Source organism: Somniosus microcephalus, chromosome 3 (assembly GCF_052327205.1).
Source record: "Somniosus microcephalus isolate GS21.2 chromosome 3, FLI_Smic_1.0, whole genome shotgun sequence".
Classification (NCBI taxonomy): domain Eukaryota; kingdom Metazoa; phylum Chordata; class Chondrichthyes; order Squaliformes; family Somniosidae; genus Somniosus; species Somniosus microcephalus.
The window spans coordinates 357,600,230-357,627,195 of NC_140989.1; the positions used below are offsets into that span (position 1 = coordinate 357,600,230).

At 47.4% G+C, this 26,966-nt stretch overlaps 1 protein-coding gene across 1 annotated transcript in view; it reads right to left on the minus strand.

Moving 5' to 3' along the window:
- Positions 1-2,868: 2,868 nt before the first annotated feature.
- LOC147122380 (vitellogenin-like) overlaps positions 2,869-26,966 on the minus strand; it is a 140,818-nt gene continuing 116,720 nt past the window's right edge. The window contains exons 30-35 of the mRNA XM_085978276.1: positions 21,527-21,704; positions 21,344-21,438; positions 15,555-15,649; positions 14,022-14,181; positions 10,721-10,882; positions 2,869-3,186 (exon numbers count right to left, since the gene is read on the minus strand). Coding sequence (XP_085834402.1) covers positions 3,065-3,186; positions 10,721-10,882; positions 14,022-14,181; positions 15,555-15,649; positions 21,344-21,438; positions 21,527-21,704 — 812 coding nt within the window. The 3' untranslated portion in view covers positions 2,869-3,064. The remainder of the gene's footprint in view (positions 3,187-10,720; positions 10,883-14,021; positions 14,182-15,554; positions 15,650-21,343; positions 21,439-21,526; positions 21,705-26,966) is intronic.

Below are 26,966 nucleotides of genomic sequence, written 5' to 3' on the forward strand. Positions count from 1 at the left end.
TATACACTCAATGGCACCGTTTTAAAGTGTGTGCAGGGACAGAGGGACCTGGGAGTTAATATGCATAGGTCCCTGAAGGTGGCAGGACATATTGAGAGAGTGGTTAGCAAAACATATGGGATCTTGGGCTTCATAAATAGAGGTATTGAGTACAAAAGTAGAGAAGTTGTGCTGAACCTTTATAAAGCACTGGTTAGGCCACAACTGGAGTATTGTGTCCAGTTCTGGTCACCACACTGTAGGAAGGATGTGAAGACCATTGAGAGGGTGCAGAGGAGATTTACCAGAATGTGGGATCTTAGCTACAAGGACAGGTTGGAGAAACTGGATGTGTTTTCATTAGAGCAAAGGAGGTTGAGGGGTGATTTGATAGAGGTGTACAAGATTATGACGAGTTTGGATAGGCTAGATGGGGAAAGGCTGTTCCCACTAGTTGATGGTACAAGGACTAGGGGACACAGATTTAAGGTTTTGGGCTAGAGATACAGGGGAGATGTGAGGGAAAACTTTTTTACGCAGCGAGTGGTGTAGACCTGGAATTTGCTGCCGACGGAAGTGGTGGAAACGGAGACACTCAGTGTTTTCAAGGGGAGACTGGCAGGGCTACGGGGGTAGAGCGGGGGAATGGGACTGACTGGATTGCTCTAGAGAGAGCTGGCACGGACTTGATGGGCCGAATGGCCTCCTTCTGTGCCGTGTGGCTCTACGACTCTAAGTACTTTTGAAGTGTAGTCACTGTTGTAATGTAGGATAACTTAGGGGTAAAAATCTGGACGGGCCATTCATTGGCGTGCACAGGGGACATGTTTTACCCCAGGGTCATTGAATATCCACACACTCATGCCAAATTTTCCTCTCGTTAGCCCAGGAGCACCAAGGCTAGTTAGTTTTTATATTCATTCATGGGATGTGGGCGTCACTGGCAAGGCCAGCATTTATTGCCCATCCCTAATTGCCCTTGAGAAGGTGGTGGTGAGCCGCCTTCTTGAACCGCTGCAGTCCGTGTGGTGAAGGTACTCCCACAGTTCTGTTAGGGAGGGAGTTCTAGGGTTTTGACCCAGCGACGATGAAGAAACGGCGATATACTTCCACCTCAGGATAGTGTGTGACTTGGAGGTGGTGGTGTTTCCATGCACCCGCTACCCTTGTCCTTCTAGGTGGAGGAGGTTGCGGGTTTGGGAGGTGCTGCCGAAAAAGCCTTGGTGAGTTGCTGCAGTGCATCTTGTAGATGGTACACACTGCAGCCACGGTGCGCCGGTAGTGGAGGGAGTGAATGTTTAAGGTGGTGAATGGGGTGCCAATCAAGCGGGCTGCTTTGTCCTGGATGGTGTCGAGCTTCTTGAGTGTTGTTGGAGCTGCACTCATCCAGGCAAGTGGAGAGCACTCCATCACACTCCTTACAGTTGAAGCACGCATAACTGAGGTACATGTGATGTCTCTTCCAAATGAGCTATCAAGGGAGCTGGGAGAAACAAGCGTACCTCAGTTTTTAACTAACACAGCACTTCATTTTGTAAACAAAGCTATTATTTAAAGATTGAGGGGGAAAAATTGGGTATCGCCCATTTTGGGGCGCTAATATCGGCCGGGCGCAAAGTTTAGCGCCTGGCGCTAATTATCAGCTCCGACTGCAAAATTCGCCTCTATCGCCCCTAGAGGTGTTTGAGCGCTATATCAGGCATTACACACCTCTCTTAAGGTGCTAACGTTGGGGAGCGAGGCGCTACCTCAGAACGCTACCGAAGCTCAGACGATGTCAGTTACCATGGAAGCCAGACAGAGTGGCGCCGTCCAGTTCTTAAAGGGGAGGGGCCACCTTGAATCTCAGCCTGGAGAGACCTCTAAAGCAATTGTGTTGGAAGCACTAATGGATAGGTCCAGGGAAAGAGCTCGGCGCTTAGGAACCTCAAAAGTGGTGCTGAGGGCCAAAACTCCTTAGGACAGCGTTAAATCTCTCCAGACGTCTCTCTCCCTCTCAACCTGCGTGTACCAAAAATTCCGCCGACAAGAAAAGGCAGGAAGCGCCCGCCTTTAAATAGCGCTCCCCCAGTCCCTTCCCGACTTGAAAACGTTCCCCTCTACCTGTCGTTCCTAGCGGCAGGCGCTAAGGCAGGGGGCGCGACTCAATATCCGGTCCGGGGCGCTGCATGCTCGACTGATGTCACGGTCTGCGGGCGCAGGAGATCGTGTCGGTAGTGTTTAGCGCCACCGCATAACGGCTGGTCAATTTCACGACCGCCTTTAAATTGCCGCGCTTGGGCGCTAAGTTTCTGGTGCCCCGTTTGCGCCCCCAGAACGTGAGGTGCTAACCAACCGAAATTTTCCCCTTGAAATTCAGTGCATTTGCCTCTCGCTAGTGCCTCCGGGGGCGTTAACGGGGCGCAAATTACTTTTCACCCGGGCGCGGTGCCACTAACAACTCCTGCTAAATGCAGCGGGAGTTTAGCGGCGGCGGTAACCAGTAGCGCCCCGCTCTGCTGCGCAGACGATGACGACATCATCACCGTGCGCAGCGCCCCGTTTTCGCCGCACCTGCAAAATTGGCCCGCGCCCCCATAATCTGCGCCGGGTGACGACAGCGACTGATTCAAGGGGCGGGAAACACAGCGGCAGGAGGCTCGCAGGATGCTAAGTAAAGGGGAGGTGGCGGGCGGGGGGAAAAAAAATCGTCCGACTTGCTTATCGCGGCCCGTTGCATCTTTCTATGCGGGGCCCGTGCCGCAATCTGGCAGCACGGCACTCCTCTTGAGTGCCAGGCTGCTGGCACGACATCCCGCTCCCCAAAACGGTCGCTAACAAATTTTTCCCACTGTGATTTACTTTAAGGCAGATTATGTGCAACATACAAATTGTATGCTGAACGATAAATTTAATTTGTTTGCTAAAAGCTGATTTATTGAGTACAACAAATGACAGTTCAGCATATCTAAAACTAATTCATTTTAAAAGTCATTAAATGTGTCATTATTTCATTACACGTCGTCATCTCTTTAATTGCAGCAGTAATACACGTATTTAGTCATGGGGCTTCGCACCAAATAGACAGAAATTCCCAGTAATCTGCTTAACTACACTCGGAAGAGCATGAACAGACAGTATGGGCTTCAACGGTGCCTGTCAAGTCTTCACTTTTCTGACCAAAGCTGGCGGATGTCAACTGTTCATCTGTAGGATTCGCGTGGGAATCTGCAAAATATGAAACCATGTTTAGCTCAGCCTGGGGGGAGGCTACCCGTGTTACGATGACACTGCTGTTACCAAGATAAAGTCTTGCATGAATATAACGTGTTAACATAAGAACGTAAGAAATAGGAGCAGAAAAAGGCCACTTGGCCCCGCGAGCCTGCTCCGCCATTCAATATGATCCTGGCTGATCTTGAGCTCAAAGCCACTTCCCTACTCACTCCCCATAATCCTTCACTCCCTTATCTTGCAAAAGTCTGTCTATCTCCACCGTAAATATATTCAATGACCCAGCCTCCACGGCTCTCTGGGGCAGAGAATTCCACAGATTTACGACCCTTTGAGAGAAGAAGTTCTTCCTCGTCTCGGTTCTAAAAGGGCGACCCTTTATTCTGAAACTATGCCCCCGAGTTCTAGATTTCCCCACGAGGTGAAACATCCTCTCGGCATCTACCCTGTCGAGCCCCCTCAGTATCTTGTATGTTTCAATAAGATCACCTCTCATTCTTCTAAATTCCAATGAGTATTGTTAAGTCTGTGAATTATTTAGTTAATTAAGACACAGACTAATGAGTAACAATAAAAACAGGTCTTTACTGGTTGGAGGTAGGGACTATACTGAATACAAGATTACTGCACAGTGCTTATATACCGGTGTGTTCACCCCCGGTATTACGTCTACAGCAGCCTGAGAAAGTAGTACATCTCTTAAGGTGGAACAGGCTTAAGCTCTCTTAAGGTGGAACAGGTTACATACACAACACTCCTCCCTTCTTAGCTTTATAGTCATCCCCCCATTTAACATAACGTAATAACATATATACATATATAACTTCATGTTTAACGTAACATATCACAGATTCAGTCTCTGCGGAAAACAGTTCACAGATTCAATCTCTGTGGTGTAGTCGGTTCACGTTACTCATTCAATAGTCCTTTCATGGATTTAACAGCTTGAACTTCCGAACTGATTTGGCTCCGTTCGGAAGGACCACGTGTGTGATCTGATAGAGGTGATAATGGTTCAGATGGGTCATCTTCTGTTTTTACTTTTCCTTTTCTGCTTCTTGGAGACTCTCTGGGCTCCATTGTCAGCTGCCACAGCTGCCAGCTGCATGCGCAGTTCCTCCTTCTCTTCCTCCTGTTTCCGTCGTAGAGCCAGCTTCTCCCGATGTTCCGTAGACTTTTGGTGCTCCTCCATGATTTCTGCACTTTGGGAGTCGAAGTTACAAGCTGGGCAGGACAGGACATCGTAATATTCGGTGTCGTCCACCAGGTCATGGTAATATTCGGTGTCGTCCTGAGCTAGACCAGTGAGAGGGTCGTCTATTTCCTCCATACCCAGCTGGACGTTAGCCAGCTCTTGTTCCAAATCCAGACATCTTTCCTGAAGAGACTTCTTCATGTGTACCTCTGCATCCAGCTTTTTCTGGGCTTTCAGCAAGTCGTTTACTAGTGACCTCATTTGTGATTTTAATACTTCAACTTCCTTTGGAGATTGATTGATCGGACTATGCAATCCCTCTACCAGAGCAGCTGTTTCAGCGGTCTGTTGTTCTACATTGACGTGAGTCAGCGTACTTTTGGCATCCAATGGCTGCTCTGTTGCAGTCGTTTCAGTCTGTGTCGTCACATCAGCCATCTCAATGACTTTTGAGAGCTCCGAACCCTTTTCCTTTGAAGATCGCAGCTCGTGTTCAAGTTTTTCCCATTTCAGAGTCTTGTCCCTCAGCATATGAAGGAGTTGGCTGACCGTTAACTCTTCTGACACCAGATTATGGCACACACCTTCAGAACCTGAATCAGCTTTGATTCGTTCGGCCTCCTCGCGCAGATGGTTGGTGTGCTCCTGCTCCATTTTCTCCATCAGTTGCTTCTGTTGCCTTTCCAGATTCTCCCACTCTGTAACAAAGAACTTTTTTATTTCATTCATCTCTTGCTCAAAACGGCGAATCATTTGTTCTAATTGCTGTTGTAGTTTGAAATGGAGTTGAGTTCGAGCCCAGTGTCCCTCAAAAATGTGCATATCAGTAGACTTGACAGACTCAGAATTCTCTGTTAAACTATGTTGTTGTTGCTCAGTGGAATTCTGTGCTGAAACTTTGTCTTTTGCACATGGGTTGGTCTTACCATCATCAGTTCTAGAGTCTGGGCTGATTATCTGCACCGAGTTCTCACTCTTTATGGCTTTTAGCGAATGCCAGTCCATATTTATGTTTCTAAACCACTCCCGGCCTAGTAGTGGTGGACCTCCCTCCGGTAGCACATATAAGTCCATTATTTGACTTCCTTCGCCCTTGTTGGCCACTGCAACCTTTATTGTCCCAATGGGGTACACTCTCTGCCCCGTGTAGGTTGTCAATATAATCTCCGTATCCTGTAGGGGAATATGTTGGAATAACCTTCTGTAATCTTTCTTATTCATGACCGACAATGCCGATCCAGTGTCCAATTCCATTTTTACTTGGACTCCTTCTATCTGAAGAGTAACCCAAATTGTCTGGAGGTCTGCACCCTTACCAACGTTGAGTACCCTTAAGCTAGCCAGTTCAATACTGCTTAAGCCAGCCAGTTCATTACTGCTAGCGTCTGAATCGGACTCCTGTTCGGCCACCTTGTGTACTTTTGCGTATTTTCCTTGCGGTGACTTCTTGTTGCTGGTCTTCTTCCCTGACCTGCATACTCTAGCTATGTGTCCAAGCCTACCACAAGTTCTACATTCTTGGTTTTTAAACCAACACTGGTTCTGATCATGCGTTGTCTTTCCACAACGATAACATTTGCCGGAACTCACACCCAATTTGTGTGCACTGAGCTCCGGTGACCGTAGCTGCATTACTGCCGTGCCTCTCGCTGCGGCTTCATGTGCTGCTGCCATAGTGACCGCCTTCTCAAGCATCAGCTCATTCTCCTCGAGCAGTCGCTTTTGTGTATCCTGTTTAAATAAACCACACGCAAATTTGTCTCGTAGTGCATCTGTCAGTCCCGTTCCAAACTGGCAATATTTCGCTAATTTACGCAATTCCAGCAAATATTCAGCATTGCTTTCATGCTGTAGCTGCCTTCTGTCGTAAAATTTAAATCGTTCCGCTAGCATCAGCGGCGTGGGGTTTAGATGATCTTTCAGGACAGTAACAATCTCATCGAACGTCTTATCCGCCGGTTCATCTGGTGATAACAGGTGTTTCAATTGCCCGTATGTCTTCGCACCCATTAAATTTAATAATGTTAGAGCTTTATCTTGGTCACGAATTTTATTGGCCTTACAATAATTTTTTACTCTTTCAACATATATGGCCCAATCTTCGAGGTCACTATCAAAGGTGCTAATATTCCCGTGTTTAGGCATTGTAGATTTGCAATTTCTCAGATTTTCTTTTCTTTACTTGTTATCAAAGATGGCGGCTTCCCGCTCTTGCCGTCGTCCTCCGCCCACAAAATGGGGGTTTTCCCGCACTTGGCGGTCTTCACCCGTCCCCCGACGCCGTCTCCCTTCAGCCCCCGAGTGCGGCCCTTATCTTCGCCGCGATCGCCTGAGTGCGGCCCTTATCAGCGGATGCGATCGATGGCCCGGCTGCGCCTCGCACTTGAAAGCGGCCCGGCCCTTATCAGTGCTTGCGATCGATGGCCCGGCTGCGCCTCGCACTCCAAAGCCCTTATCTCCCGATCGCGATCGATGGCCCGCGCTGTGCACTGCGGCTCTCGCGCCTTCAATTTCTGCAGCCGCTGCCCTTTCAGCCCGAGTGCGGCCCTTATCGGTGGTTGCGATCGATGGCCCGGCTGCGCCCCTCACTTCAAAGCGGCCCGGCCCTTATCTGCCGATCGCTATCGCCCTGTACCTCTGTCTTCCCCAGCCCTGTCTTCTACTCCGGTTCACAAGCTGATGGAGGCTTCAGGGTCCTAATGCCTGTCGCTTCCAGTGGGGTGGTGTGGTTTGAAACCTCTCTTCAACCGCCGTGGAATAACTGCCGCAGGGTAAGAACCTGACTCGTCGCCAGTGTTAAGTCTGTGAATTATTTAGTTAATTAAGACACAGACTAATGAGTAACAATAAAAACAGGTCTTTACTGGTTGGAGGTAGGGACTATACTGAATACAAGATTACTGCACAGTGCTTATATACCGGTGTGTTCACCCCCGGTATTACGTCTACAGCAGCCTGAGAAAGTAGTACATCTCTTAAGGTGGAACAGGCTTAAGCTCTCTTAAGGTGGAACAGGTTACATACACAACAAGTATAGGAGTATAGGCAGTGTTGTCAAGCCTTTCAGAAGCATTTCAAAGCACTTCACATCTAATGAATGAGTGAGGAATCTTGGCCAGGACACAAGAAGAACTCCCTGCTTTTCTTCAAATAGTGCTGGAACATCCGACTAAACCACAGGGAGCAGGTAGAGGGAGCCTCATTTTACCATCCAGAGTACTAGACCTCCAACAATGCAGTGCTGCTCTGGAGCATTGACCTAGGTTAGATGGTCAAGTCCTGGAGTGGGTCTTGACCCTACAACCTTCTAATTCAGAGGTAAGAGTGAGACCAACTGAGACAGTTGAAACAAAACTATTTACATATATATAAGGCACTAGTAAATTGTTCGATATCGCCCACAGGCAGTTGATGAATATAACTTTTTTTATATGCAAGATGACGAGGGATTTGAGAGAGAGATTTCAGAAACTTGCTGCACAGAGCCACCTAGAGGCTACAGCCTGCAACTACAGTGTGACCATTGACATAACAAAATTGAATGAGAAATGTTGACATAACACCTGATAATGGTAAATATTGACATAAAGGGTGAGCACAGGAACTAAGGTTTGTGGACGGGAAGTGGACATCTTACTCAAGAGTTTTACTAATATATAAACGGGGACAATTTTAACTTTTATTGCCGGGTGAAAAACCAGCGATAGCGAATTGGCTGCTTGTTTTATACCATGCCTGAGCTTTTCCATCAACATTAATGTCCCCCGGAGATAAAAGTTAAAATTAACCCCCTCAGATTTCATTCCAATTATATTAGAGGGCTCCTAATAGGGGCACTTATTTGGAAAGAAAAACATTTCCTATATCCTAAACATTGCTATTGATCAAACATCATTAAAAGTGATCATTAGACATCAGTTGTGGTTCAGTGGGTAGCACTCTCGCCTCTGAGTCAGGATGTTGTGAGTTCAAGTCACACTCCAGAGACTTGAGCACAAATATCTAGGCTGACGATCCAGTGCAGTACCGAGGGAGTGCTGCACTGTCAGAGTTGTCCTCTTCCAGAGGAGATGTTAAACCCAGGCCCCGTCTGCCCATCGGGGTGGGAGGGGGGGATGTAAAAGATTCCAAGGCACTATTTTGAAGAAGAGCGGGGGAGTTCTCCCCGTTGTCCTGGGCAATATTTATCTAAAACAGATTATGTGGTCATTATCTCATTGCTGTTTGTGGGAGCTTGCTGTGCGCAAATTGGCTGCTGCGTTTCCTACATTACAACAGTGACTACACTTCAAAAGTACTTCATTATCTATAAAGTGCTTTGGGGCGTCCTGCAGTTGTGAAATGCACTGTATGAATGCAATGCTTTTTTTTTTATATAGCCACACAGCATTTGACTGAGCTTCAGCTATCTCAGGCAGGCCCGCCAACTGGCTTCTCTGTCCTAGGTGAGGGAGGAAAAAAATGACACAAGGCCCAGCTCCCGGTTGCTAGTCAGCGGCCTGTGCTTGATTTGCATAGGCCCGATGTTCCTGTTGGGCCGCCCCGCTCCCCTTCCAGCCAGGCTCCAGACAGACACGTTGTACTGGGGGGTGCACTGCAAAATCTGGCAGCAGGCAAAGCAGGCCACGTTCCACGGTTCCAGAGTAAGAAATGGATACATTTCAAGGGGCCGAAGATTTCCCATGAGCCGCCACCTCTTCTAGTGCACGTATGGGGGTAGAAGTGAGGACGATGTGGCCACAACCAGGCCCTTTCCCTCCAACTGGTGGTCAGCATAAACAGCTACTAATCCTCTGATGGTACATAAGAACATAAGGCGTAGGAGCAGGAGTAGGTCATTTGGCCCCTTGAGCCTGCTCCGCCATTCAATAAGATTATGGCTGATCTGATCTTGGCATCAACTCCACTTCCCTGCCCGCTCCCCATAACCCTTGACTCCCTTATCGTTCAAAAATCTGTCTATCTCCACCTTAAATATATTCAATGACCCAGCCTCCACAGCTCTCTGGGGAAGAGAATTCCAAAGATTCACAACCCTCGGAGAGAAGAAATTCCTCCTCATTTCTGATTTAAATGGGTGCCCCCTTATTTTGAAATTATGCCCCCTAGTTCTAGATTCCCCCATGAGGGGAAACATCCTCTCTGCATCTACCCTGTCAAGCCCCTTCAGAATCTTATATGTTTCAATAAGATCCCCTCTCATTCTACTAAACTCCAATGACTATAGCCCAACCTGCTCAACCTTTCTTCATAAGTACCAGGGGCTGGTAGCACTTCAGTGAGTCGGCTGGGAAACTGGCAGAGTACGTCAACGTCAGACGTGCTATCTGTCAAGACTTCTTGAAAGAAGAAATGTCAGCGTTTGACAGCTTTGTGAAGCTGTCAAACACTGACATTCTCTGTAGTTTGATGGGTCCTTATGTTCAGGACTCATCAAACCTTTCAACTTTGTCGATTTCAGATGGCTGTTGGTTTGGAGGATCCAACAGCCAGTCTGTGAAATCGACAAGTAGGATGTCGGGCCTCCCGATCCAGCGCGGCTGAAGGCTGTAGGAAGAAAACAAGGTAAGTGAACATTTTAAAAAACTTATCACTCACCTTACATACTTACCACTCCACACTTGCACCCATCACTCACCTCTACATCTTATTTCCGACTGCCGCAGACCTCCTTCACGTCTCCTCCAACCCGGTGGGGTTCTCAGAGGTTGGGAAGTCTTCACCTGTGAAGGTAAAATGGCACTAATCCTTTTTTTTGCCTGTTAACTACCTGTTAACAGGCAGTTAAAAGGATTAAATGCCTTTCCCGCCTCCGGCAGACGGGACCCGAAGCAGCTCATCTTCCTGCCTCCTGGCAAAAGGGCACGGAGGCGGGATGGGGGCGGGTTTGCCACCCGCCCCCACTTTCTGCTACTTTACCGGCTGTGGCGCCTCCATGCCCGCCTCCCCGGGGCTTGGAAAATCCAGCCCTACGTATACAAAAGCAAAGAGGTTGTGCTAAACCTTTAAACGTCACTGGTTAGGCCTCAGCTGGAGTATCGTGTCCAATTCTGGACACCACACTTCAGGAAGATTCAACAGTAACTTTCAAAAGAGAATTGGATATATACTTGAACAGGAAACATTTGCAGGGCTACGGGGAAAGAACAGGGGAGTGGGACTAATTGGAGAGCTCTTTCAAAGAGCCGGCACAGGCACGATGGGCCCAATAGCCTCCTTCTGTGCTGTATCATTCTATTCTATGATAATGACTGTGATTTCAAACTAATTAGCCGCGGCAGAATAACGGAAACCAGATAGCACAGCAAGGCACAAACAATCTCAGATACATACTGGCTGGTAGGCAGTGGAAGCCATAGGTAACCGGGACAGTTTCAACTGGTGAGCATCCAGTCTGACAGCGTAAAACTGGGTCAATGGAGTAGCATTTGGATTCCTCTCCGTGTAGGATAACCGGTTTCTCTAGTTTCACAGTTCTTTTTGTCAGTTTACACGCTGAAAGAATGGTTAAAACAAGAGTTAGATAATGACCACAGCGATGATAATTATAGACAACAACGGGTTGGTTCTGTCAGCTATGAGGCTTAGATTTTCCACTTGCTATTTGTCTGATCTTGGGTGGCAGGGGGCAAGCCGGCGCAGGAGTTGGGACGGGGAGCCATTTTGCCAGCTGCCCGTGGTCTGTCGACACTTCTGGCACTGCCCATATTTGGGTGAGCTGTATGCAAATGAGGCATTAATGACGGGACCTGTGACACATGACATCATCCTGCAATAAGGGTCTGGAGGACTGCCAGTGCATTCTGTCGCGAAGCGGGTGGGGTTGGGAGGTTAAGTATTAAAAGGCTTGCCTCGTGCAGGGCAGATTGTCGTCAACAAGGCAGGAATTGCAGCATAAATTTAAATCTTTTGGGCAGCTCCAGAAGGTGCCAGCCATGTTATTCTGTGGCAGATGTCCCATGCCTGCCGCAGCCATTTTCCTGCCCTCCCATGGGTACAATACCCGTGCAGCCAGTTGAGATTCAGATTAAGCCATCTTTTGGGCTCAATGATGCGTGGCCAAAGACCCACACTGCTATAGTTCCTGGGGGGCAAGGCCATCTCTGCGGAAAACATGGGCCCAGGAGTGCTGGTGCAATGGGAATTTGAACAGGCTCAATCCAGCCCCTTCCGAGAAGTGGGAAGAGCAGCACAAAGCTACCCTTAATTCAGCAACAAACCTAGAAATGACTGGTAGAAACATTAAAGGGTGAGGCGTTCCTATGACGTAACTTTGCCCATTATTTAAGCGGAGGCATTTAAAATAGACAAGTTGCATTAAAATGGTAGACTATCAATAGATGGTTGTCCATTCATGTCTGGGCCTAAATTGATAATCTCACTCATGGAGGAGACAGGATGGGTGATGACACAAAGGTGGGTGGGCGTGTGTGCTGTGAGGAGGATGCCGAGAAACTCCAGTATGATTTGGACAGGTTGGGTGATTGGGCAGAAGCATGGCAGATGCAATATAACGTGGATAAATGCGAGGTTATCCACTTTGGTGTCAAAAACAGGAAGGCAGATTATTAGCTAAATGGCAATAGATTGGGAGAAGGGGAAGTGCAACGAGACCTGGGTGTCCTTGTGCACCAGTCGCTGAAGGTAAGCATGCAGGTGCAGCAGGCGGTTAAGAAGGCAAATGGTATGTTGGCCTTCGTAGCGAGAGGGTTCGAATACAGGAACACGGATGTCTTGCTGCAGTTGTACAGGACCTTGGTGAGGCCACATCTTGAGTACTGTGTGCAGTTTTGGTCACCTTATCTGAGGAAGGATGTTCTTGCCATGGAAGGAGTGCAGCGAAGATTCACCAGGCTGATACCTGGGATGGCAGGAATGACGTATGAGGAGAGATTGGGTTGATTGGGCTTGTACTCGCTGGATGAGAGGGGAACTCATCGAAACTTATAAAATTCTAACAGGACTAGGCAGACTAGATGCTGGAAGGATGTTCCCGATGGTCGGAGAGTCCAGAACCAGGGGTCACAGTCTAAGGATAAGGGGTAAGCCATTTAGGACAGAGATGAGGAGGAGTTTCTTCACCCAGAGAGTGGTGAACCTGTGGAATTCTCGGCCAAAGAAGGCAGTAGAGGCCAATTCATTAAATATATTCAAGAAGGAGTTGGATATATTTCTTAAGGCTAAAGGGATCAAGGGATATGGAGAGAAGGCAGGAACAGGGTACTGAATTTGGATGATCAGCCATGATCTCATTGAATGGCAGAGCAGGCTCGAGGGGCCAAATGGCCTACTCCTGCTCCTATCTTCTATGTGGAGGAAGCAGAGAAGCTCAGTAAGATGCATTCTGCTGAAGTTCTGACTGCGATACGTTACTGGGACCATGTAGATGGAGCTTTTCTCTGAGTATACCCAGAACTGAGGGTGCTTTAACTCCCACACTGGATGCCTGAAAACGGAACCGTGTACCTGGAGTGACTCAGCTGGCGAGTAAGGGCGTCCTACAGACTCGGGAGGGGTCCTAGCTCCTTGCTTGAGCTGTCAGGCAGGTGCTACCACTGACCTCAACCTCACCCGGCCACCCTTGGCTAAAGAGGCAGTATTACCAACTCTTCCTAGCTCCTGATTGTATTGCAGTGACTCCTGGTGGGACCGAGCAATGCGTGCTCAGGCTGAGGATCGGGGCTTCGTTCTGATGTCTCTGCGCCCCCCACTGTAGATCCCTGGCACTCACCGTCAGGGGGATCACACATGATCAATGGGCAGGGCACCAGCAGGCGACTGACACCGCGATACCAAAGCATTGAGGAGGGGAGGGGGAAGGAAAATTGACAAAGAAAAGTTTAAAAAAGTGAAAGTTTAAAAAAAAATGGAAAACACATCTGGGTGGGTCAGTTCAAATTATTGAAGAATGTAAGAACAAAAGAAATAGGAGCAGGAGTCGGTCATTCGGCTCTTCGAGCCTGCTCCGCCATTCAATAAGATCATGGCTGATCTTCTACCTCAACTCCCCCTTTCCGCACTATCCCCATAGCCTGTAATTCCCTTCATTCCCAAAAATCTATCGATCTCTGTCTTGAATATACTCAACGACTGAGCTGCCACAGGTCTCTGGGGTAGAGAATTTCAAAGATTCATAACCCTCTGAGTGAAGAAATTTCTCCTCATCTTAGTCCTAAATGGCCGACCCCTTATCCTGAGACTGTGGCCCCGTGTTCTAGATTCTCCAGCCAGGGGAAACATTTACTCAGCATTAACCTTGTCAAGCCCCTTAAGAATTTTATGTTTCAATTAGATCACCTTTCATTCTTCTAAACTCTAGGGAATATAGGCCTGGTCTACTCAATCTCTCCTCATAGGCCAATCCCCTCAACCAGTCTAGTGAACCTTCATTGCACTCCCTCTAAGGCAAGTATGTCTTTCCTTAGGTAAGGAGACCATAACTGAACACAGTACTCCAGGTGTGGCCTCACCAATGCTCTGTATAATTGTAGTAAGACTTCCTTACTCTTATACTCTAATCCCTTTGTAGCAAAAGCTAACATACCATTTGCGAGCGGGTCGGCAAGCGGGTATTTGTGAAACTTAAGCCATATTGGCATTCCTACTTAAAGGATACTTAAAAGGATTTCATTACTGTCTTTGCAGTTTTCCCCTGGCAGTAGCCATGACTGCGCAAATTTGAGAATCTCCTTGGTGCTGCGTCTATTCGGTTGTTGATACTCATTTTTCTCCTGGGCATTGCCTTGCCCGCATAATCCGCATGTGCTCCCGGCCATCCACCACACTACAGAAACCTAGTTCAGGCAGGCAGAAGGAAAAGAGCAGTGTTATTAATCTTATGATCCATGAAGAAAGACTCATGAAATAACACTGGACGGCCAGCTGGTGGCGCCGTCCAAGGAGTATAAATACTCGGGCGTGGGCCCAGCTTGCCCAGGACATTTTGTAAACAGGAACTAGTGAAAGATAACTAGACCTCCATGTTTTGAAACAAGTTGATTAAAGCCTTGCTTTATACTCAAACCAAGTGTGTAGTGAGTTTTATTACATCAAGCAGCTTTTGAAATGGCATTATAATCCTCCATTCATAGCCGGTCAGGCTGTTACGTAGACACAAAAGGGTTGATTTTAACTCCCTCTGCCCAGCGGGAGTTAAGGTCAAGTTGATCTATCTGCGGCTCCATTCCCACTCCGCAGCAGACTGAGGAGACCGGCCTGACTCAGGCAGGAGTTTTGTTAATATCTGTCGATGATGGAAGGAAAGAAAAGAAAGACTTGCATTTCTATAGCACCTCATGCAACCTCAGGACGCCCCAAAGTGCTTTACAGCTAATTAAATACTTATGAAGTGTAGTCACTGTTGTAATGTAGGAAACGTAGTCACCAAATTATGCACAGCAAGTTCCCACACACAGCAATGTGATGATGATCAGATAATGTTTTAGTGATGTTGGTTGAGGGATGAATATTAGCCAGGGGAGAACTCCCCTGCTCTTCTTCGAATAACGCCATGGAATCTTGTACATCCACCTGAGAGGGCAGACGGGGCCTCGGCTTAACAGCTCATCTGAAAGACGCCGCCTCTGACAGTACTGCCTTGAAGTGTCAGCCCAGATTATGCTCTCAAGTCCCTGGAGTGCAGTAATAAGACCCCTGTGGCATTTTAACGGTGCACCGAGCCCGCTGCGGGCCCCAACTCGGCAGAGCCTATCGGGGAAGAGGCGGGAGCCCTGAAAGGTAAAGCCCTAAACTTAGCTTGGTGGTGCCAGGAAGTGCAGGAATGCCTGAGCCGCTACTGCCCCCGCCCTCACCCTCCCTCTCTCTTCCCACCCGGGAGACCCTGCCGAAACCCCTCCACGATGTACCTGAGTGCCGGCGGGCTGCAGGCGGGCTCTGTGCCAACTGATCTTCGCCTGCCCACAGCCGACCAGCTGCCTCTTTGCACCCGTTTTGGGCGGGCAGCTGGCCGGCGGGATGTAAATGAAACCTGGCCGTTAATATCGCCATGCTTTTAACGTTGAAACCCATAAGGTTACAGTTCCTCAGCATTGAAGTCCCTCACTCTGACCAGCACTAAAATGATCCCAAGAAAATATATAAACTAATGTTTAAAAAATTACATTTTTGTTTATTTGAAAACAAGGTAATGACATGAAATATAAGGCACCTTGATCACTTTGCCATCAAAGGAGAGCGTTTCGAGGCCGAGTTCTGGTGCTTTTATCGTCAGCCCATTGTCGCTTCTCTCAATGGCCAAGGACCCTGTAACAGTAATGGTCACCATTAGACAGAATCAGACGCAAGCACGCCTGACTGAGCTAGAAGAAGATGTGAGATTTATCGGAGGCTGCTTTCAGATAGAGACAAATCAGTATGAGCGCTGAACCTGTGAAAGAGAGGTTGATTCAAAATAGGTTTTACAGTGCGGAGTGGTTACAGTTACTGGCGTTCACAATGAGCACATCTCGAAGCCGAAAGCCAATTCTGATTTCGAAGCTGTTAAAAAAAAAAATGCATATTTAATGATTCAATCATTGGGTCATACATCCGTGGCTTATTATAAAATTAGCTTGAGGTAAATTCTACCAGTTAGCGTCCCCAGTGCAAAGCTTTGCATGATGGGACTATGGTTGGCGAATTCAAGACACTGAGCTCTGTGACTGAATTCTCCATAAGCATGAAGCCCTGCCTGGGGGAGTTAAATTTACTCCCCCCCTCCCTCCCCAATTATCTTTGAAGCTGTAAGAGGTCAGTGTAGTGTATGTACCTTTAAGAGAGAACTACTTTTACAGCTCCTGTATACTGTAGTACCGGCTGTGACCACACCTGTATATAAGCCTTGAGCATGCCTCTGTACCCCCAGTCTTGAGACTACCCTACTCCAGTAAACACCTGTTGATTGTTAAGTTACAGCATCCGTGTAGTTATTTGAAAACATCATACTCTCAGAATCACAGATCATAGACTACAAGCGGCTATTTTCACATATACCCTTGAAAGCTACAGAGATTGTCTTGAAGACGTACACGGGGCAAAAAGTCTACCCCAAAGGAAAAATAAGGGTGAAAGTGATATACAAAGGCCAGGAAATAACTAAAATGGACCTATATGTATTGCCAGATGGAGGACCACCACTACTAGGATGTGAATGGATCCGGAAGATACAATTAGATTGGCATTCCATACAGGCACTGAAGGTTGAGGCCAAAAAGGATGATGACGTCACACCTGGACGACTGTCAAAAATGCTAATTGACGCACAAGAAGTGTTCCAGGAGGGACTCGGAACACTAAAAGGCATAACAGCAACGATTAAAATAAAGGAAAATGCAAGTCCAACGTTTTTTAAGGCCAGACCGGTGCCTTATGTGATCCGACCAGCCGTCGAAGCAGAACTGGAAGGGTTGGAACGTTCAGGAGTACTGTCCAAAGTAGACTGGAGCGAGTGGGCTACACCCATCATTCCTGTAATGAAGAGGTCGGTGAGTAATACGCCTGGGGAACCAAAGAAGGTCCGCATCTGTGGGGATTTTAAGGTGACAGTGAACCCAATCCTTCACACGGTACAATATCCGCTTCCATGGATTGAGGATATTTTCGCCTCGTTATCTGGAGGTAAACGCTTCACCAAAATTGATCTGGCCCAGGCGTACTTGCAAATGGAGGTAGAAGAAGCCTCGAAACAATACCTCATGATCAGCACTCACAAAGGTCTCTACCAATACAACCGGCTGGTGTTCAGGGTAGCATCAGCTCCGGCTATTTGGCAAAGGGCGATGGATCAAGTCCTGCAAGGGATTCCAGGGACCCAGTGTTATTTGGCCGACATCCTGGTCACGGGCGAAAATGACAGTGATCACCTCGCCAACCTGGAGAAGGTGCTCACTAGATTAAAGGAATATGGGCTATGAGCTAATCACCACAAGTGCGAGTTTTTCCAGAAGCAGATCTCGTATTGTGGCCACGTTATTGATGAAGAAGGGTTACATAAGTCCGCTGAAAAGATTGAGGCAGTAGTCAAGGCTCCAGCACCGGAAAATGTGTCACAACTGAGGTCGTTCCTCGGGCTGGTGAACTACTACCATAAGTTCTTACCAAATTTGTCTACAGTATTACACCCACTGAACACCCTACTGCAAACGGGGGTACCATGGAAGTGGAATGATGAATGTAAATGAGCTTTCCAGAAGTGCAAAGAATTGATCACATCAAAAGAGGTGTTGGCCCATTTCAACCCAGCACTACCAATTCGGTTGGCATGTGATGCATCACCCTATGGTATTGGAGCGGTGCTGTCGCACAAATTCCAAGACGGGTTGGAGAGGCCAGTAGCCTTTGCGTCTCGGTCACTAACCTCAGCCATGCGCAACTACGCCCAGATCGACAGGGAGGCCCTCAGCCTAGTATGGGGAGTAAAAAAATTCAACCACTATCTACATGGGCAGAAGTTCACCTTGCTGACTGACCACCAACCACTTGTCTCCATCTTTAATCCAAAGAAGGGCATTCCGGTGATGACTGCACAACGGTTACAAAGATGGTCCCTTTTTCTAGGGGCGAACCAATATGAAATAGAATATAAAGGCACGAAACAGCATGGAAACGCTGATGGGCTATCACGCCTGCCACTGCCTACTGTGGAGGAAGCACCAGCAGTGGACCCTATCGAAATATTTTATTCGTCAATAATTGAACGATTGCCAGTAACTAACGCGGATATAGAGAAGGAGACCCGCAATGATCCGACACTGTCTCGGGTATATGATTTGACGGTGAGGGGATGGCCAACACATGGCGACTCACTGTTGCCAGCATTCTCATCCAGAAGAGAACAGCTGTCAGTATGCCAGGGGACAGTGATGTGTGGATCCCGAGTGGTAATTCCACCCAAGTTAAGGGAGAGAGTGCTAAATGAGCTTCACGAAGGTCATCTGGGAGGGGTGAAAATGAAAAGCCTTGCTAGGGCTTATGTGTGGCGGCCGGGGATCGATCAACAAATCGAGGACCTAACCAAGAGCTGCTCAGGATGCCAGAAGGTCCAAAATGCACCACCACATGCCCCTCTACACACATGGGAGTGGCCCTCCTCTCCATGGCAACGGGTGCATATTGATTTTGCTGTTCCATTCATGGACTCAATGTTCTTAATAGCAGTGGATGCGCACTCGAAATGGCCTGAGGTGATAAAAATGTCCTCAACCACTACAGAGAAAACGGTTGCAATCCTACGGACCATATTTGCCAGGAACGGCTTGCCAGAGCAGATTTGCTCTGATAATGGACCACAGTTTGTGTCCGAAGAGTTTCGGAAATTTATGAGAAGGAATGGGGTAAGGCATTACACATCCGCCCCGTATTATCCAGCCACAAATGGATTGGCTGAGAGGTTCGTACAAACCTTTAAAAAGGCAATGAAGGCCATGTGCGATGATGAAATTCCACTACAGCATAAGGTGGACAATTTCCTGTTAGCCTACAGAAATGCGACACATGCAGTTACCAACCAGACCCCGGCCATGATGTTCTTTAACCGACGGTTGAGATCTCGTCTGGATTTGCTCAGACCAAATGTGCAAAGAAATGTTGAGGATAAACAATTCCAGCACATCAATGAGAAGCCAACAAGGAGCTTCAATGTAGGACAACCAGTCTTGGCCAGTGACTACCGAACAGAGAAATGGCAACCCGGAACGATATGCACACGGCAGGGGCCATTAATGTACACAGTGGATGTCGGGGAGAACATTGTGAGACGCCACGTCGACCAGATCCTAGCGTCACAGGAACAAGTCAACCCCATGTCTCGCGTCCCTGGAGATGAACCCGACATACCGATAGCATCTACCTCAGAAACAGTAGCAGTGGAAACTGATGAAATAACCGACGAAAAGGGGCCAGAATCGCCTCCACACCAAGAACAAGAACCTCAGGAAAGGCGCTATCCAGAAAGGATCAGGAGGCCGCCCCAAAGACTTAATTGTTATTTTAATATTATGGGTACTGCTAATCTAAAAGGGAGGAATTGTAGTGTATGTACCTTTAAGAGAGAACTACTTTTACAGCTCCTGTATACTGTAGTACCGGTAGTGACCACACCTGTATATAAGCCTTGAGCATGCCTCTGTACTGTCAGTCTTTAGACTACCCTCCTCCAGTAAACACCTGTTGATTGTTAAGTTACAGCCTCCGTGTAGTTATTGGAAAACATCATACTTTAAGAATCACGGATTCAACACAAGTGGCCATTCTTCACATGTGAGCACAGAATGGGGACCTTCCGGATCTGCACAGATGAGGCAGTCATTGCCTTAACTAACATAGCCATCAGAGGAGCCCTCAGCCCACACGTTTAACCTAAATCCCACTTAAAGACAAACAGTAATCATTATAACTGTCTGTGTGAGGGTGGAGGGGAATGTTATTATCGGTGACTCTAGTCACAATCTTACTCTTCAGCCAGGAACTTATTGAGACAGATTTTGCTGTGATTACCTTTGGATATATTGAGTGAATATACTTAAACACGTCAGGCCAACATCCCCAGCATCAATGCTCTGACCACGCTCGATCAGCTCCGATGGACGGGCCACATCGTCCGCATGCCCGATACGAGACTTCCAAAAACAAGCGTTCTACTTGGAGCTCCGACACGGCAAGAGAGCCCCAGGTGGGCAGAGGAAACGCTTCAAGGACACCCTCAAAGCCTCCTTGAAAAAGTGCAAAATCCCCACCGACACCTGGGAATCCCTGGCCCAAGACCACACAAAGTGGGGGAGAAGCATTCGGGAAGGCGCCGAACACCTCGAGTCTCTTCGCTGGGAGCAAGCGGAAGCCAAGCTCAAACAGCGGAAGGAGTGCACGTCAACCCAAGCACCCCACCCACCCGCCCCTTCAACCACCGTCTGCCCCACCTGTGACAGAGACTGTAGGTCCCGCATTGGGCTCATCAGTCACCTGAGAACTCATTTTTAGTGTGGAAGCAAGTCATCCTCGGTTCCGAGGGACTGTCTAAGAAGAAGAAGAAGATTGGATTGCCTGGGCACAGATGATGGAGGAGGATCTGACTGGGTAAATTGCAAGCACAGAGGAAGCACCCCACTTTGATTTCCACCCATTCATTTAAATGGATTGAAAATCGGGCATCCTCCCTTACAACGCGCGCATTCCTCCCTGTCTGATTTGGCTCTCCGACAGGTCCGAGGGGAATCTGCCCCCTTGACCTTTAGTTGAGGACCTCTCTGAACTTTCTCTTCAGCAGTTTATACCTGTCTCCTCTTGTCCTGCAGTCGTCCGCCATTGAAATAGTGCTCAGTATTGATCCTTTCCAGTCCACTTAATATCTTTCTAAGCTTTCCTCGTAATTCAGTCCTTCGACATTAGGGATCAACCTTATGTCCCTTCTCTGCACCGCTTCCAGGGCTTGTAGGAGAGTAAGACTCTCAATATATTTCCACCACCTACAAGCCATAAGTCAGGAGTGTGATGGAATACTCTCCACTTGCCTGGATGAGTGCAGCTCCAACAGCGCTCAAGAAGCTGGACACCATCCAGGACAAAGTAGCCTACTTGATTGGCACCCCATCCACCACCTTAAACATTCATTCCCTCTACTACCAGCGTACCGTGGCTTCAGTGTGTACCACCTCCAAGATGACAAGGGCAGCAGGCACATGGGAACACCACCAGCTCCAAGTTCCCTTCCAAGTCACACACTATCCTGACTTGGAAATATTTCAATGTTCCTTTATCGTCGCTGGGTCAAATTCCTGGAACTCCGTACCTAACAGCACTGTGGGAGTATCCTCACCACATGGACTGCAGCGGTTCAAGAAGACGACTCGCCACCACCTTCTCAAGGGCAATTAAGGATGGGCAATAAATGCTGGCCTTGGTAGCGACACCCACATCCCATGCATTAATTCAAAATATATATATTGAAGAAGTGAAGTTACGTACTTGGACCTGTAAGTGGAAGGCTTGCGATTGACGTCTTGGTTCCGTTAATGGTCAGTTGGAGGTTTCCTGTAGTTGTAGATTCCATTTCGATTGTACTTTTCCAAAAAAAAAGACAGCACACATTACAAAAAGTGAGACCCTGTCAAATGCTTCCCATGTGCCAAAGATGTTGGTGTTCCTTACCTAAAAGGCAAAATCAGCTGTACAAACAACGACTCCACACTGCGTCTTATCAGTGCTATGAACTTCAGATAAGGTGTACAGTCTTGGACCAATATGTGAGCACAGTCAACAGGCATTTGGTACTCAAAACTGCTCTCGCTAAATGGGGTGAATTTGTTTTGCACAACTGTGCATTCAGCTGTGAAAAAATATTTCAGAATAGTTAGTACATGGAAAATCTCCATAACTAATTACCGATTCATTAATGACCTGGTGTGACGGTGAGGCCTGAACAATTGCTAGGTTAATCATTTCAGAAAAGAAACAGTGCATATAATTCAATGTTGCCACTGGACTTGATATCTACCCCCTCCACACTGTGGCTGCAGTGTATACATAAGAACATAAGTCATAAGAACATAAGACGTAGGAGCAGGAGTAGGTCATTTGTCCCCTCGAGCCTGCTCCGCCATTCATGGCTGATCTGATCTTGGCCTCAGCTCCACTTCCCTGCCCGCTCCCCATAACCCTTGACTCCCTTATCGTTCAAAAATCTGTCTATCTCCACCTTAAATATATTCAATGACCCAGCCTCCACAGCTCTCTGGGGAAGAGAATTCCAAAGATTCACAACCCTGAGAGAAGAAATTCCTCCTCATTTCCGATTTAAATGGGTGCCCCCTTATTTTGAAATTATGCCCCCTAGTTCCAGATTCCCCCACGAGGGGAAACATCCTCTCTGCATCTACCCTGTCAAGCCATCTACAGGATGCACTGCACCAACTCACCAAGCTTACTCTGACAGCACCTCCCTCCCCTGTGACCTCTGCCCCCAAGAAGGACAAGAGCAGCAACGTTGTGGGAACACCATCACTGACAAGTTCCCCTCTGAGTCACACACCATCCTGACTTGGAGATATATCACCATTTCTCCATCGTCGCTGGGCCAATATGCTTGAACTCCCTACCTAATGTCACCAATGGGAGCGCCTTCAGCACAAGGACTCCAGCAGTTCAGAGGGAAGGCCCACCATCACCGTCTAAGGGCAACTACTAATGAGTAGTAAATGTGGCCTTTCTAATGTCACCCACACCCTGAAGGCAAAAAAAAATCATGTGATGTCAAACAATTTTTTTGCCCATTTTCTCCCCTCTTTCCTGAAAACCTCCTTGCTGAGGTAACATAGAAACATAGAGATAGGAACAGGAGTAGGCCATTCGGCCCTTCGAGCCTGCTCCGCCATTCAATGAGATCATGGCTGATCTTCGTCTGAGATCATAGCTGATCTTACCAGTTCAGTACCCCGTCCCCGCCTTTTCTCCGTAACCCTTAATCCCCTTAGCCTTCAGAAATATATCCAATTCTCTCTTGAAAATATTTATTGAATTAGCCTTCGCAGCCCTCTGTGGCAGGGAATTCCACAGGCTCACCACTCTTTGAGTGAAGAAATTCTTCCTCATCTCTGTTTTAAATGATTTGCCCGCTATTTTTAGACTGTGGCCCCTGGTTCTGTGCTCCCCGGCCATTGGAAACATTCTCTCTGAATTCAGCCTGTCCAGGCCTGCCATAATTTTATATGTTTCGATGAGATCCCCTCTCAATCTTCTAAACTCCAGTGAGTACAAGCCCAAACTATTTAATCTCTCTTCGTAGGTCATTCCCGCCATTCCAGGTATCAGCCTGGTGAATCGCCGTTGCACTCTTTCCATGGCAAGAACATCCTTCCGCAGATGGGGCGACCAAAACTGTACACAATACTCCAGATGCGGTCTCACCAGCACCTTGTACAGCTGTAGTAAGGTATCCCTATTCCTATACTCGAACCCCCTTGATATGAAGGCCAACATACCATTTGCCTTCTTAATCGCCTGTTGCACCTGCATGCTCTCCTTCAGTGACTGGTGCACAAGAACACCCAGGTCCCTCTGCACTTCCCCATCTCCCAATCTATTGCCATTTAGATAATAATCTACCCTCCTGTTTTTACCCCCAAAGTGGATAACCTCGCATTTATCCACATTATAGTGCATCTGCCACGTATCCGCCCATTCCCCCAACCTGTCCAAATCGCACTGTAGCCTCCTGACATCCTCATCAGAGCCCACCCCTCCTCCTAGTTTAGTGTCGTCAGCGAATTTGGAAATATTGCATCCAATTCCCTGATCCAGATCATTTATATATATTGTGAACAGCTGGGGTCCCAGGACAGATCCTTGCGGCACCCCGCTGGTCACTGCCTGCCACTCCGAAAATGAGCCGTTTATTCCAACTCTCTGTTTTCTATCCGCCAGCCAGTTCTCTATCCACGTTAATACTTTGCCCCCAATCCCATGAGCCTTAATTTTGCATGATAATCTTTTGTGTGGAACCTTATCGAAGGCTTTCTGGAAGTCAAGGTACACCACATCCACTGGCTCTCCCCCATCTATTTTACCAGTTACTTCCTCAAAAAATTCCAGCAGATTAGTCAAACACGATTTACCCTTTGTAAATCCATGTTGACTCTGTCCGATCCTTTCCCCATTTGTCAAGTGCTCCGCTATTTTATCCTTAATAATGGACTCTAGCATTCTGCCCACAACCGATGTAAGGCTTACTGGTCTATAATTCCCTGCTTTCTCTCTACCCCCCTTTTTAAATATTGGGGTAACATTAGCTACCCTCCAATCCACGGGTACTGTTCCCGAGTCAATGGAGTTCCGGAAGATGATCCTTAGAGCATCTGCTATCTCCAGGGCCACCTCCTTAAGTACCCTAGGATGTAGTTTATCAGGCCCCGGGGATTTGTCGGCCTTCAGTCCCCTCAACTTACCCAACACCATATCCCTAGAGATACTAATTTCTGTCAGCTCCTCCCTCTCATTAGTCCCCATGTTTGCCGATATGCCTGGGAGGTTATTTGTGTCCTCCTTTGTGAATACAGAACCAAAGTATGAGTTTAATTGGTCTGCCATTTCCTTATTCTCCATTATATATTCTCCCGAATCGGACTGCAAGGGACCGACTTGGGATTTTACCAGTCTTTTCCTCCTGATATACCGATAAAAGCTTTTGCAGTCTGTCTTTATGTTTGCTGCAAGTTTACTTTCGTATTCTATTTTCCCCTTCCTGATTAATCCCTTTGTCCTCTTTTGCTGTATCTTGTACTGCCCCCAATCTTCCGGTCTGGTGCTTTTTTTTGCCAGTTGATATGCCCTTTTTTTTGATTTTATGCTGTCCCTAATTTCCCTCGTTATCCACGGTTGAGTCACCTTTTTAGGTTTATTTTTGTGCCAAACCGGTATAAACATGTTCTGGAATTCTTCCATTCTATCTTTGAATGCTTGCCATTGTCTATCCACTGTCAATCCCCCCAGAAACACCACCCAATCAATCTTACCCAATTCCCGTCTCATACCCTCGTAATTCCCTTTATTTAAGTTCTGGACCTTAGTCTCTGATTCAATTTCCTCACTCTCCATCTCGACTGAGAGCTCGATCATATTATGATCGCTCTGACCCAAGGGGCCTCGTACAAGAAGATTGCTGATAAGTCCCTTCTCATTGCACAATACCCAGTCTAAAATGGCCTGATCTCGAGTCGGCTCCTCGACATATTGGTCCAGATAACCGTCCCGAAAACATTCCAGGAATTCCTCCTCCTCAGAATTTTTACTAATTTGGGTAGTCCAATCAATATGTAAATTAAAGTCACCCATGATGACAGCTGTGCTCTTATCGCACGCTTCTCTAATTTCCCTTTTTATGCCTTCCCTCACCTCCATATTACTATTTGGAGGCCTATATATCACACCCACTAACGTTTTCCTCCCCTTGCTATTTCTCATTTCTACCCATACAGATTCCGTTTCATCCGAGTTAATATCCTTCCTTTCCATTGCATTAATCCCCTCCTTTACCAGCAATGCTACCCCACCTCCCCTACCTTTTTGCCGATCCTTCCTAAATATTGTATATCCCTGGATGTTAAGTTCCCAGCCTTGCCCACCCTGCAGCCACGTTTCTGTAATCCCAATCAAATCATACTTGTTTACCTCTATTTCCACAACTAATTCATCCACCTTGTTCCTAATGCTTCTAGCATTAAGATACAAAGCCTTCAGGCTTGCTTTTTTCACACTCTCATTATGAATTAGTTTGGCCCTTTGTGTTTCTCTCCTTTGCTTATTGCTTCTCACCTTTCTACCATCTATTTCTGACTTCATATGACTTCCCTCTTTTCCACTACCTAGGTTCCCATCCCCCTGCCAAATTAGTTTAAATCCTCCCGAACCGCCCTAGAAAATATTACCCCGAGGACATCGGCTCCCTCACAGTTCAGGTGTAGACCGTCCCCTTGGTACAGGTCACTCCTCCCCAAGAACTGGTTCCAATGCCTCAAGAATTTAAATCCCTCTCCCTTGCACCACTGCTCAAGCCACGTATTTAGCTTATCTATCTTACTCTCTCTAAACTTATTAGCTCGTGGCACTGGTAGCAATCCAGAGATTACTACCTTTGAGGTCCTACTTTTCAATTTAGCTCCTAACTCCCTAAATTCAGCTTGTAGGACCTCCTCCCTCTTTTTACCTACATCGTTGGTACCTACATGTACCACGACAACTGGCTGATCCCCCTCCCCCTTCAGAATGCTCTGCACCCGCTCCGAGACATCCTTGACCCTTGCACCAGGGAGGCAACATACCATCTTGGAGTCTCGGTCTCGGCCACAGAAACTCCTGTCTATCCCCCTTACAATTGAATCCCCTATCACTATAGCCCTATCCCTCTTTTTCCCGCCCTTCTGTGCAGCAGAGCCAGTCATGGTGCCCTGAACCTGGCTGCTGGTGCCTTCCCCTGATAAGTCATCTCCCCCAACAGTACCCAAAACGGTAAACCTGTTTTGGAGGGAGATGACCGCAGGTGACTCCTGCACTACCTTCCTGCCTTTACCCTGCCTTTTGGTACCAGAAGTTTCATGGACACTTCTGGTACCTCACCCAAGTGGCTGTTCTTACCCACACACACACACACACACACACACACACACTTTCCAGCAAGGGTCACGAGAGAGCAATCAAGAGCAGGAACCCTGGCCGAGAGGGGTCCCAAGGCCAATTGTAACTGTGAAGGAATAAGCCATATTCAGGAAAATACTCCATTCTATGAAAGAATTCTGGCCTTTGTAACATGACACACTGGGCTTGAAAATCTAAAAAGCCTCAACAATGGAGAAGCTGTAAACAGCATACAGGCTATTGAGAAAGATAAGTTGTTAACACTGAATCATTAACCTTATTGAAACAGGAGGTTGGAGGTTCCTGAAAGTTTGAAGCTTTGGAAAGAACACAATGGCACATTTAAGGTGTCCTAAATTACACTTTGGAAAGAATCACATAAGATTAAGAAACATATGCCTTCGTGAAAATGACATCAAATGAAACACAGGAGATACGATTCTGTGTTGCAACCAGCTGAGGT